The following is a 13,563-nucleotide window of genomic DNA, read 5'->3' on the forward strand; positions in this document are numbered from 1 at the left end:
CTAAACAAAATAGTTCAAAATGAGCTCCAAATCAACCAACTACTGCAGTCAAATCTTGTTTTTACATTAATGCATGAGTGATAATAATAATCAGATGATTTATAGTATTATATCAGTCACAAGATACATTTTTTTCAGTACTGAGTACTTTTAATACCTTAAATTCATTTTCCTGATTATACATTATACTATTATTCAATGTAGGACTTTTATTTGTACTGGAATATTTTCACAGTGTGGCATTAGTACTAGAACCAAAATATTTCTTCCTCAACTTCTTATTTGTTGCTGAATGAAGTGTTATCATATAAACTGTACTTTATGTTACACTGATCCTCCCTCAATCACCATAGAAAACTAATTTGTGCAGAGAAACACAACATGTTGTTTTTGGATTATTACTTCTACAATATGAATTTGAACAGACTTTGATAAAAAAAAATACAGACTTATTGATTGATGAGCAAAGCCTGAAGAGCCAATTAGTATTTTACAACTAAAAACTGAAATGTTTTCAAACAGGGATCAGATTTTATCTGAGGCTTCATTCAGATTCACAGTGTCGCTCCTCTTCCTGGAATGAATCAACTCTTGATAAACTCTCCCTCCTCTTCTCTCTGCTCTCTCTTTAAGACACACAGAGAACATAGAAGAAAGGAGGCGTAACTTGGTGTGGTTCTACTTTTCATCTGTATAAAAATACAGCAAAAGACAATATTTGTGGCAAGAAAGTTCCACACAGCAGCAACATGAGTAAACTCTGCAAACATTTAAAAATAACACAACCTTAAAGTTATAAGGAGGCTGAACAAATACAAGAAAATAATGAATTTATTTTATTATTATGTATTTTTCACACTTAATAGGACAAATATTTCATTGAATTGTACTCAGGTTTCCTTTTTTAAGTACATTAATGGCTGATATGTGTGACACAATTTTGCAATTTAGTTTTTTCTTTTCTACAAATTTGTCAAATTTTATTTATTTATTTCAATTATCACTGATAATAAAATTGAGACATACAGAATTGCATGAAATTAAACAAACTTTATTTCACCCATTCCTAGTCAAAAGTTGTGTCACAATAAAAAAAACAAAAAAAAAAACAAAAAAAAAACTGGCTGATTTAAATGTTACTGCAAAGGCATTTTCATTTTTGTATTTTCCTGCAGTTATTATTAATGATTTCATTTTTATCCCTGCCTGTACCTATGAATATTTCTAAATATACGGGGTGTCTATAAAGTCTATTTACATGTACTATGTACTCAGTGGTTATCAAAGTTTTTAATCACATTGCATTTGTGTATTTCAGATACCCTGTTGATGAAATATGTTCTGTTAAATAAACCCCTAAAAAATGGCTACTCTTTAAGAAAAAGCACAATGTGTATCGTGGTTTATTGAAACAAAATCAGATACGCAGACTTAGTGAAACTACAGGATTAAGTATGGAAGACATCCACTGGCGTGTCCATCAATTCGTGCATGACACAAGAGATTTATGGAGACAGGGACAGTGTTGGATAAAGAAAAGAAATCGAGTACCGTCTTCATGTGCTCCGTGCAACTAATGGTGCCTATATAGAGGTGATGAGGCAAAAAAAACTTCAGCATCTACTTTTCATTTTGTAATAATTTCCACAGATTTGTCTATTCATTTGCTTTTGTAATAAATTTGTTAAACTGTACAGAGACTTAATGGACACCCTGTATATTTTTTACCTGACTCCACCTGATACAGGACATTAGTTACAGTCCCATACAAAATATCTTCTCTGCTTCAGGCGACTATAACAGTAAAATCCTGCTTTTGTATCAGTACATGAGTAATGAGTAGTACTATAATGATATATAACTATACTTTAAGTACATTTACTGATTATATATTTACTTGTACGTGAATATTTTCACAGTGTGGTAAAGTAGTACTGAGGTAAAGGGCCTAAATGTTTCTTTCCCCCTTTGGTTATTTAAAATGTTTCCTGTGAGTGAGTGACGACTATATATGATGTTTTTGATTCATATTACTGCTGCAAAATGAAACTTAGCAGGATTTATTGAAGAGTTGGAGAAATATGGAGCCATATGTCTTGTCTTCATTCCAGGGTCTCAGACAAAACTGATTGAGTAAATCTGAAACTAATATTAAACTAATATTAGTATAACTGGAGCAGTTTCCCTCCTGAAACACAACAAAGTTCAGTGTAAAGCAGAGCTGCATTTGTCAGTCAGTTTCTGTCCTTTCAGCTTTGAGTTTAGTTTTCTATCGCTTGTTGATTTGTGCAAAAACTGAGTCCTGACACACAGACAGAAGATATTGTGTAGATGAAGACTTGAGGACATTTCATGTAGTTATGTTGAAGATGAAGTTCATGAAACTCACTACAAGAGATCAAGGTGTATTTACATTTATTAAATACATATATAATTACATGATATGATTCAATGTTACAGCAGGGATGATTGTTTAACTGTATGTGTGTCCTGTGTAATAAAAATAAGAAACAGCAGATGGAGCCACATACACATACATAATCTTTTACCTTCACTCCTGCCTTCACTGCCTTCTTTACAACACACAAAACTGCAATGTCATCAACAAAGTCTGAAGAGCCAAGAAGCATTTTACAACTAAAAACTGAACTGTTTTCTAATGGAGAGCAGGTTTTGAGTGAGGCTTCATGAGGAAACAAAGTTCAGATTCACAGTGTCGCTCCTCTTCCTGGAATGAATCAGTGACTGATAAGTCCTCCCTCCTCTCTCTGCTCTCAAACACAGGGAGCTCCACTCTGTCCATATATGTCCCTGTTCCCTCCCACTTCAGATCTACAGTTGTAAGATGGGTGTAACCAACATGTGGTGCAGTGTAAGAGCTGACAGGCCCCATTCACTGCAGAAACACATGTTGTTTAGATCAGAGCTCAAACTAGTTTCACTTCAGAGAAAGAGAAACTCAGACAGTCATTACTGAGAGGTGAAATGGCGCAGAAAGGACTTCAGCTGGACCGGGAAACCTTCTCCTGTTCCATCTGTCTGGATCTACTGAAGGATCCGGTGACTATTCCCTGTGGACACAGTTACTGCATGAACTGTATTAAAAGCTACTGGGATGAAGAGGAAGAGAAGAAAAGACACAGCTGTCCTCAGTGTAGGCAGACCTTCACACCGAGGCCTGTTCTGCTGAAAAATGTCATTTTAGCAGTTTTAGTGGAGGAGCTGAAGAAGACTGGAGTCCAAGCTGCTCCTGCTGATCACTGCTATGCTGGACCTGAAGATGTGGCCTGTGATTTCTGCACTGGACGAAAGCTGAAAGCCCTCAAGTCCTGTCTGCAATGTCTGGCCTCTTTCTGTGAGAAACACCTCCAGCCTCACTATGAATCACCTACATTTGAAACACACAAACTGGTGGACGCCTCCAAGAAGCTCCAGGAGAACATCTGCTCTCGTCATGATGAGGTGATGAAGATGTTCTGCCGCACTGATCAGCAGTGTATCTGTTATCTCTGCTCTGTGGACGAACATAAAGGACACGACATAGTTTCAGCAGCAGCAGAACGGACTGAGAGGCAGAGAGAGCTGGAGGTGAGTCGACAAAACATCCAGCAGAGAATCCAGGACAGAGAGAAAGATGTGAAGTTGCTTCAACAGGAGGTGGAGGAAATCAATGGCTCTGCTGATAAAGCAGTGGAGGACAGTGAGAAGATTTTCACCGAGCTGATCCGTCTCATGGAGAAAAGACGCTCTGATGTAAAGCAGCAGGTCAGATCTCAGCAGGAATCTGAAGTGAGTCGAGTCAAAGAGCTTCAGGAGAAGCTGGAGCAGGAGATCACTGAGCTGAAGAGGAAAGACGACAAGTTGAAGCAGCTCTCGCACACAGATGACCACAACCAGTTTCTACACAACTACCCCTCACTGTCACCACTCAGTGAATCTACAGACTCATCTGACATCAACATCTGTCCTCTGAGGTACTTTGAGGACGTGACAGCTGCTGTGTCAGAGCTCAGAGATAAACTACAGGATGTTCTGAGTGAGAAATGGACAAACATCTCACTGACAGGGACTGAAGTGGATGTTTTACTGCCACAACCAGAGCCCAAGACCAGAGCTGAGTTCTTCAAATATTCATGTGAAATCACACTGGATCCAAACACAGCGAATGAATATCTGTTATTATCTAAGAGGAACAGAAAAGTAAGAAAGAGTCAACAACAGTCTTATTCTAGTCACCCAGACAGATTCACTGGATATTGTCAGGTCCTGAGTAGAGAGAGTCTGACTGGACGTTGTTACTGGGAGGTGGAGTGGAGAGGAATTGGAGGAGTTGATGTAGCAGTCGCATACAAGAATATCAGCAGAGCAGGGGACTCAGATGAATGTTTATTTGGATTCAATGACAAATCTTGGACATTAATATGTCGCACACACACTAACATGTTGTTTCACAATGGCATCCAAACTCTCATCTTCGGTCCTCTGTCCTCCAGAGTTGGAGTGTACCTGGATCACAGTGCAGGTATTCTGTCCTTCTACAGCGTCTCTGAAACCATGACTCTCCTCCACAGAGTCCAGACCACATTCACTCAGCCTCTCTATGCTGGACTTTATCTTTATGATGAAACCACAGCTGAGTTCTGTAAACTCAAATAGACAAAAGTTGTGTATAGGACAGTCTGATAATGTTTTGCATCTTAAAACTGATTTTTTTTTCTTTTTAAAATCATTGTTGCTGTGAACTGATTTGAGAGATTTTTTTCACTGGGCAGAGAGCACCTGCCAATCAAGCATTATATTTGTCATCTCTTAACTTGTTGTTCTGTAAATGTTGACTTTCTTTAGGTGATGCTCATTCCTTAATGTGTTTAGTTATGAAGCCATCATTGCTCATGATGACTTTTCTTAACCCTCCTATCATCCTCAAATATCACTAACACATTTTACCCTTGGGGTCAATCTGACCCCAGGGATATTTGCCTCCAGAAAATGATTTACAGAAAATTGTTGACCAAGTTTTTGTGTCAGGCACTTTGTTTATTTGTTGAATACATAAATAACCCCTTGATAATGAAACCTTGACCTGTCCTCTAGCGCCACCATCAGGCACTAGAGGATTAGAGGAAATTAATTAAAATTAATTTATCTTGAAAAGTTTTTATCTAAATCTTCTCAAATTTACTGACAACATTAATGACCACAAGAGTACGAACCCTGTTGATTTTGGTGACAATGTGACCTTTCCTGCAGCGCCACCATCAGGTCAAATTTTCATCCAAACCTTTTCTAATTTGGGGTGCACATTCATGACTCTCACAGAATGAACCATATTTATTGATGTTGGTTACCCCCCATCCTCATAAACATATTTATTTACTTATTTTCATCTACTTTTTTCATAACATATTTGTGGTTAGTCACTATAAAGTCTCACTCACCCCTCCTCTTTTGTTATCCTTTTTTTATGATTTGTTTTGTTTTTGTTTCTTTTGTCTTTTTTGGTTGTTTTTTTGGTGTGTGTGAGGGGGTTTACGTTTGAAAATTCACCCATTTATGAAACAGAAAATCATAATGAGAACATCAGTCAGATAGTCAGAACATGGAACAGTTCTTTATGTCCACAGTCAAGCTTCTAGTCTGCACTACTTTACACAGGATGTGCAGAGAGTGTGTTCATGCTCCTTGCAGACATATTTCTTACATAGCGAACAAGTCATGCTGGTCTTAGAATCATTTCGGGTGGGACAAACCTGACACCTGCCAATATTGTTCCTCCTCCCCCATGTCAAGTATCAACTCTGCACCTGCTAGGGGATGGGGATGTTAGGACACACATGGGTCACACACAGACAGACAAGTTTTACACAGCTAAAACAGCTTGGGGTCAAATTGACCCCAGAGGAACACCAATGTGTGTAATATGTGTTCAGCGCATTGAAAAAATATCATCATGATAATTTTATGCTTAATCAATTGTACCCATCAAATTAGGAAAAGTCATGAAATATGAAGCAAAAAAACAAAAGTCAACTATTATTTTTTGAATGATAAACATTGAATGGGGTCAAATTGACCACAAGGATAATAGGGGGGTTAACCTGAACTGATATTTCTCAGCATGAAAACTAAACTTCTCTGTGCTCTAAATTTGTCTTGTTTTTCTTCCATTGCCTGGATTTTAAGAGAGAAAGAAAAAGACTTTCCTTTATTGTACATATTTTGTTCTTGTGACTTTCTAAAGAAATCTTTAAATACATTTATTTCTTCAGCAGAACAAATGTTGTTGGTTAATAATTTGTTAATAATTCATTATTATTTTCTTTTCTTTCACAAAGCTCAGATTCAGATCAAACAGAGTGATTGTGTGGATGAAGTGAATCTGTACATTAAATCATTGAACAAGTCATTTAACAGACTTTACTGATGGACGTGTGAAAACACTGACTGTTCATATGAATAAACAAACACAAAAATCTTTTTCTTCTCGTCTTCATTCCAGGGTCTCATAAAAAGCTGATGGAGAAAATGTGAAACTAATATTGGAGTATAACTGTGTCAGTTTTCCTCCTGAAACACAACAAAGTTCAGTGTTCACGTGTAAAACACAAGTTCATTTGTCACTTTCTGTCCTTTCAACTCTGAGTCTAGTTTTCTGTCACTTGAATGGAGACACACTTGACACACAGACAAAAATGTTGTTTCATGTAAATATGCTCACACATGCTCCATGACACTTTTCTTTTCATATCATTTTCTACTTGTACTTTACTACATTGTCAGAGGAAAACTTGTCCTTTTTTCTTAACTACATTCATATGACCGCTTTAGTCACTAGTTGTTTCATAAATGAAGATTTCTGCACAAAAAACATGAAGTGTTTATTCCAAAATATACAGTTAATACAAGTTCATGATTCCAGCTTGATTTGCTGCTGTTCCTTTTCATTTTTAATTATTTTCATGTATTTCTAATATTTTTGGACTGTTGGTTGGATAAAATAAGAATTGTTAAGGCGTCACTTTGGGCTCTTGGGTAATTGTGAGAGCAGAATTTTACAAACCAAACAATCAGTCATTTAAAACACATCTATGGTGAAACAACACTTGAATAAATATGAATATTTAGTTTACACAGATTAATAAGGGACAGACAGATGTTAAAGACAAAAATTATTCTTTATATTTTCAAAATGAGAAAAGTAACATATCAGCTGTGTTGGGGGGTAGTTAACTACATGTAAGGTTGGTATCATTTGGGTTTTACCTGATACTGCTGCTAAAATGATGCTTTTAAAATGGTGCCAGTGCTTAAACAGTGTCTGAACAGATACTTTATTAAAAAGAAGAAACACGGGTGGTCACGTGATCCGGACCAAGATGGACGCTTGAGACTTTACTCCACTCCAGGCTTCACATAAATCTGTAACTTTCTCCATGTAAACTTTATATCATCAGCCATATTGTACCTTAGAGATGCCTAGACCACAGCGCAACAAGGACTTTCCTATTCTTTCATCGTCGGGCTCCACCGTTAAGAAGAAAACTGTTCAACAAGCGGCTGCACACACCCCGGGTGAGGCTAAGCAAGGTGATGCTAACACCTCAGAGCTAGCGATAACCGATCAAGCAACTATGGAGCAGATCCTAGCTGAAGTAAAGTCTGTGGCCTCCCGTGTGAACGACATGGATGAATCTGAGCGAAATCTGTCACCTCGGTGGAGAGCTCTTTATCGGCTCTTTCTAACCGAGTGGAGGACCTGGAAAAGCGCATGGAAGAGGCTGAGGAGAGGGTCTTCGCTACAGAGGACAGGCACGGTGCTTATGGCACCCGCATAGCCACCATGGCAAAAACAGTGGAGCAACTGCAGCTGAAAATCGATGACTTAGAAAACCATGGCCGACGTAAAAACCTGAAAATGATCAACCTTCCAGAGAAATCGGAGGGCAACACTTCTCTTGTGGACTTTCTCCAGACAACATTGCCGGCTTTAATTGACCTGCCAGCTGACTTTCCCCCGCTGGAGATTGAACGCGCCCACCGAGCCCTGGCTCCCGCTCCGGCTCCAGACAAGCCCCCGAGAAGTGTCTTGGTGCGGTTTCTACGATATTCCCAAAGAGAGGCTGTGCTCAGAGCAGCCTTGAAGAAATGCGACATCCACCATGGCGGCTCCCAGCTACGGTTCTACCCTGACCTGTCTGCGAAAATCCTGCGAAGGCGACGAGAGTTCGACACCGTGGGGAGAGTGCTGGCCTGTCATAATAAGTACCGTGGATTTTCCTACCCAGCCCGGCTCCGGTGTCTTCATGAAGGGCAGATTTGCCTTTTTGACACCCCCGAGTCTGCTGCTACATTCTTGCAAACTCTTAAATGAGGTAATTTCTTCTTCTCTAATGTTACCAGTCATATTGGAGAAATATGGACCTAATGTACACTGAACCCCCATTGAACACTGTGCACTTTTTTTGTGACTGCCACATGGACTCAGAGAATGTGCAACAGAGCTGATTGACCAATTTGTAGCTCTTTCCCTTTGTAATAAGGTGATTTTAGTTTCCTTTTCTCTTTTTTTCCCCCTCATCTTTTCGCACAGAGGGTATAAAAACTGGTAATTTTGCATTGTATTCAGCTTGATCTCACACTCTACCACAGTGCTTTTTTCTTTCCATGATGTTGTCTTATGAATATAGTACTTGCATTTTTAATTTAACTTTAACAGTCCAGATGCCTTTGCTTTGTGTGCAGTCTGTATTCATGGTAAATTTTGCACAGCTGTTTGGGTCCAAGCACAGTTTGCGAACCCACTATTCTGGGGTGTCTCTCAGTGATGTTCATTATTCAGCCTGGAGTATGGACACTTTTTCGAGTGTCTTAGTTGTTACTCTGATCTATCTGCTAAATTAGGATTTGACTATGCTTAGAATGCCCAGTGACTTCTTTTGGGGTAGTTTTTTCCTGTCATTTGGGGACAGGATAGGGGAGGGAAAGCGCTGCTGATCAGACTTTTTGTGTTTTATTTTCATTTTGTCAAGAAACTGGAGTCCAGGTTTACCTTTTTATATAACTTCTTGTAATTCTTCTCCACTTAGCACCTATTATTCAACTTTTTTCCACTTTTGTAGTTCTCATGTCTGGTTTACTTAAACTCACAACTTGGAATGTCCAGGGATTGGGCCATGTAATTAAAAGAAAGAAGGTTTTAATATATTTGAAAAAACAAAAATCTGATATAGCTTTACTTAAAGAAACTAGGCTATCTGATACAGAACATCTGAAACTTAAGAGGGACTGGGTAGGCAAAGTTTACTTCTCTTCCCACTCACAGAACAAGAAAGGTACAGCCATTCTTATAAATAAGAACCTTCCTTTCATCTTAGAACATGAAGAAAAGGATTCGGAGGGGAGATTTATTTTGATTAGGGCTTCAATTCTTGAACAACATGTGACTATTCTCAATATTTATGCCCTGAATAATGATTCACCCCAGTTTATGTCACAAATGATTTTGATGTTCAACAACCACTGCAATGGCCTGGGCTTTTTAGCCGGCGATTTTAATTGTATAATGAATGCTTCTCTGGATAAATCCTCCTCTGCAAACATATCTAACCCGAGATCGTCTGCTGTCCTTAAATATTTATGCACAGATACTGGATTAATAGATATATGGCAACATTTAAATCCTAATGTGAGAGACTACACTTTTTATTCACATCCTCACAACTCGTACTCTAGACTAGACTATTTTTTTGTTCCCAAAAACTTTTTACATTCTGTCCAGACTTGCTGTATAGACTCTATTGTTCTATCAGATCATGCTCCAGTACATCTGTACATTAACCCAGTATTTAACATTCCTAGAACTCCCACTTGGAGATTCAACACGTCATTTTTGAATAGCGACTCTTGTTGCACCTTTGTCCGGAACAACCTATCACAATTCTGGCATGATAATGAAAGTTCTCCGGTGGCCGATCTGGGACGCAACTAAAGCCACTTTGCGTGGACACCTTATCTCCTATAGTTCTCATCAGAAAAAAGTATTAGAGGAAAACAGAAAAAATCTTGAAAAAGAAGTGACTAGGCTAGAGCAAATACATAAACAATCACGCACACCAGCAAACTCTAGTGGCTGCCAAGACTAAACTTAATATAGATTATACTCATCATGTCCAGAAATTACTTCATACTAAACAGCAATATTATGAATTTGGTAATAAGTCCAGTCGCCTGCTTGCCCACCAACTGAAAAATCAAAATAACGATCGCTCAATTAACATGATAAGAACACAGAATGGGGATGTCACATGTGATCCAGTGGTTATCAACAGCACATTCCGTGATTTTTATAAATCCCTGTACAGTACAGAGAAGGCCAATGCCGTTATCGCTTCATACTTGATCGATCCATCTTAGACGCTGCATTCACGCCGGAGGAGGTCTGGACTGCAATCCAATCTATGCCAAACGGGAAGTGTTCAGGCCCAGATGGGTTCCCATTGGAATTTTTCAAGACATTTTGGCCAGAGATTCACCCAATTTTTATGCCTGCCATTGACGGTATCTTAAATAGTGACATCCCTCCCTCCTGGAGATATGCTTCTGTTAGTCTACTTTTAAAAAAGGATAAAAACCCTCTGGATTGTTCATCATTTAGGCCTATTAGTCTCCTCAATGTGGACTACAAAATTGTGGCAAAAGTACTGGCTCAGAGACTGGAAAACATCCTTCCGAAAATAATAAACTCAGATCAGGCAGGCTTTGTGAAATCAAGATACGACACAGACAATGTACGACACGGACTTAACATCGTTCAGTATCTTAACACTCATAAAAACCCAGCTCTGATAGTCTCCCTTGATGCCAAAAAGGCCTTTGACCGAGTGGAATGGTCTTTTTTGTTTCTGGTTTTAGAAAAATTCGGTCTAGGCTCCAACTTCATTAACATGATTAAAACCTTCTATTCCAACCCTATAGCCACAGTTAACACAAACGACCTGATGTCTGATGGTTTCCCAGTGTGCAGGGGCTGCAGGCAGGAGTGTCCCCTGTCACCTTTATTGTTCATATTGTATATTGAACCTCTGGCCGAGGTCATCAGAACTAATCCTGATATATCTGGAATTAGGGTAGGTGAAGAAAACCATGTAATTTCCTTATTTGCAGATGATGTTCTTTTATATGTGAATAACCCTGAGAAATCAATTACGGCTGTTTTGGAATCCATAGCCACATTCAGTGCCTTGTCAGGTTATAAGATTAACTTAGGGAAATCAGTTGCTACACCCTTTAATATCCCTCAGGATATGTCAATATAATCTCCTTTTCAGATGTCCAAGAAGGGCTTCAAATATTTAGGTATCTTTGTCACTCCGGATTTAAATAATCCCCCCTGATTCAAAATATTAAGAAGGATCTGACAAAAGGGGCCACCCTACCAACCTCTCTCCTTGGGAGAATCAACACTATAAAAATGAATATTCTTCCTCGGTTTAACTATGTATTCCAAAATCTCCCGTGCTATTTGACCCCTGCATTTTTTAAGTCATTAAACACCCATATCTCTCGCTATATTTGGAACAATAAACATCAAAGAGTTAAGTTCTCTGTACTTACTAAGCTGAAGGATCTGGGAGGCCTGTCCCTGCCCAATCTACAACTATATTATTGGTCAGTGCAACTTAAAATGATGTCAAATTGGTTTATGAACAGGAAAGATTCCCTATGGTTGGGTCTTGAATCCCTATCTTGTTACCCCAGAGGGCTTAACTCCCTTCCTTTTATCAATAACATAGATCAATTAAATAATCTCAAGAATAACATAATTGTCTATAACACATTACTGGTCTGGCGAGATGTGAGGAAATACCTAAATATTTCCCCTGTCATCTCTCTCTGGTCTCCCCTGACTTTGAATCCGGATTTACCAGCACAGATTAGGAGCATCGGTTTGATGGAGTGGACATCTAAGGGCCTGTCAAATTTCATGGACTTGTTGGTCTCTGACTCCGTTAAGTCATTTGAGCCCATCAGGGCTGATTTTAATATTCCTCATAAAGATTTCTATAAGTATCTCCAAATTCGCCACTTTATAGGGTCTCTTTTGAGGACAAGATCCGTATGGAACTGTCAGAGCTGGAAGATACTATAGTTTTGGCCAAATCTCTCAAAGGATTGATTTCTAAGATTCATGCTTCACTGCTTTATAGTGATTCATCAGGTTATGATTCTTTGAAGCTCTTGTGGGAGTGTGATCTGGAGGTGACATTTAGTCCTGTAGACTGGGACAGGATCTGCAGCGGGATTTTCCCTAAATGTACTTCAATCTCTATACATGAACAAAACTTTAAATTTTTCCACCGAACTTATTACACACCTGTTCGCCTCCAGAGAATGTTCCCTGACACCTCCAATCTTTGTTATAAATGTAAAATATATAAAGGTACATTTATCCACTTATTTTGGTCATGTGAACACATCCAGATCTTCTGGAAGGGGGTTCACTCTGTAATCCAGGAGGTTACTGATAAACAGTTTACACTGAATTCCTCTTTCTGTCTTCTAAACCACACTTCAGACAATGTTTTTGACATCAATACCAAATCTCTGTTAATAATTCTCTTGTTCCTGGCTAAAAAATGTATCTTGCTACGGTGGTCAACTTCCCAGGTCCCTACAATCGACATGTGGATATCGCAGATTTCTGCCCTTACACCTCTTGAGAAGTTGACTCATGACCTTAGTCACAAATCGGACAGATTCTGGAGGATCTGGGAACCATTGCACTCCTTCCTACAGAAACTATAACTCATCATCCATCCCTGGAAGTTGAGGGCTGACTGCCCTTTCATTTATTTCATATGTGCTACTTGTTTACCTGTCTCTTGTCGTCTCTTGACATATTAATTTTTTATGTATATGTGTGTGTGTGTGTGTGTGTGTGTGTGTGTGTGTGTGTGTGTGTGAGTGGAGACAGGTGTGTTGGAGGTGGAGCAGAGCTTCACCAGCTGCAGTCCATCCTTAATCAAGACCTCTACAAAGACCAAGTCCTGCCACATGCACCTTTCCAGATCACAGTGTGTGACTCAGTCAGTCTGTGTTTCCAGTCTTCTTTATAAATGTTGCTCTTTATCATCTTTGTTCATTGACCCTGTTTTTGTTCTGTCTGCTCCTCTTTGGTCCTGGTCTCCAGCCTTCCTGTCTTGACTCCTACACCTCTTCACCCACTCTCTGGGTCTGCTTGTCACCCTCACTCAGTCCAGCCTTCAGCCCCAGCAAACCCTCCTCCACAGCTTCAGACAGCTTCAGCCCAGATACCCATCCAAGCCCCAGCTAACCCTCCTGCTCAACTCAGCCAGCCACAGCCCAGATCCTCCACTGTTGAGCTTTCAAATAAATATTCCTTTAACCCTTAACTCCTACTGTCCTGTCTCTCTGTGTCTCACACTTGGGTTCACCTACTCAGCCTTAACAACTTGTCAAAAGACAATGAGGAACAAGTATGTGAAACAAAACTGAACAAACAGTTTCATGTCTCGTCTGCTTATTACTGAGTTAACATCCAGT

General features: G+C 39.2%; 1 protein-coding gene across 1 annotated transcript; it reads left to right on the forward strand.

Moving 5' to 3' along the window:
• Window positions 1-2,940: 2,940 nt before the first annotated feature.
• Window positions 2,941-5,250, forward strand: LOC146313930 (tripartite motif-containing protein 16-like). Its single transcript, XM_084736871.1, has one exon. It carries the CDS (start codon window positions 2,986-2,988, stop codon window positions 4,654-4,656), a length of 1,671 nt encoding a protein of 556 aa, XP_084592997.1. The 5' UTR covers window positions 2,941-2,985; the 3' UTR covers window positions 4,657-5,250.
• The last annotated feature ends 8,313 nt before the right edge of the window (window positions 5,251-13,563 follow it).

The sequence above is a fragment of the Lutjanus erythropterus genome, chromosome 15 (assembly GCF_056507025.1).
Source record: "Lutjanus erythropterus isolate fLutEry1 chromosome 15, fLutEry1.hap2, whole genome shotgun sequence".
Classification (NCBI taxonomy): Eukaryota; Metazoa; Chordata; class Actinopteri; order Lutjaniformes; family Lutjanidae; genus Lutjanus; species Lutjanus erythropterus.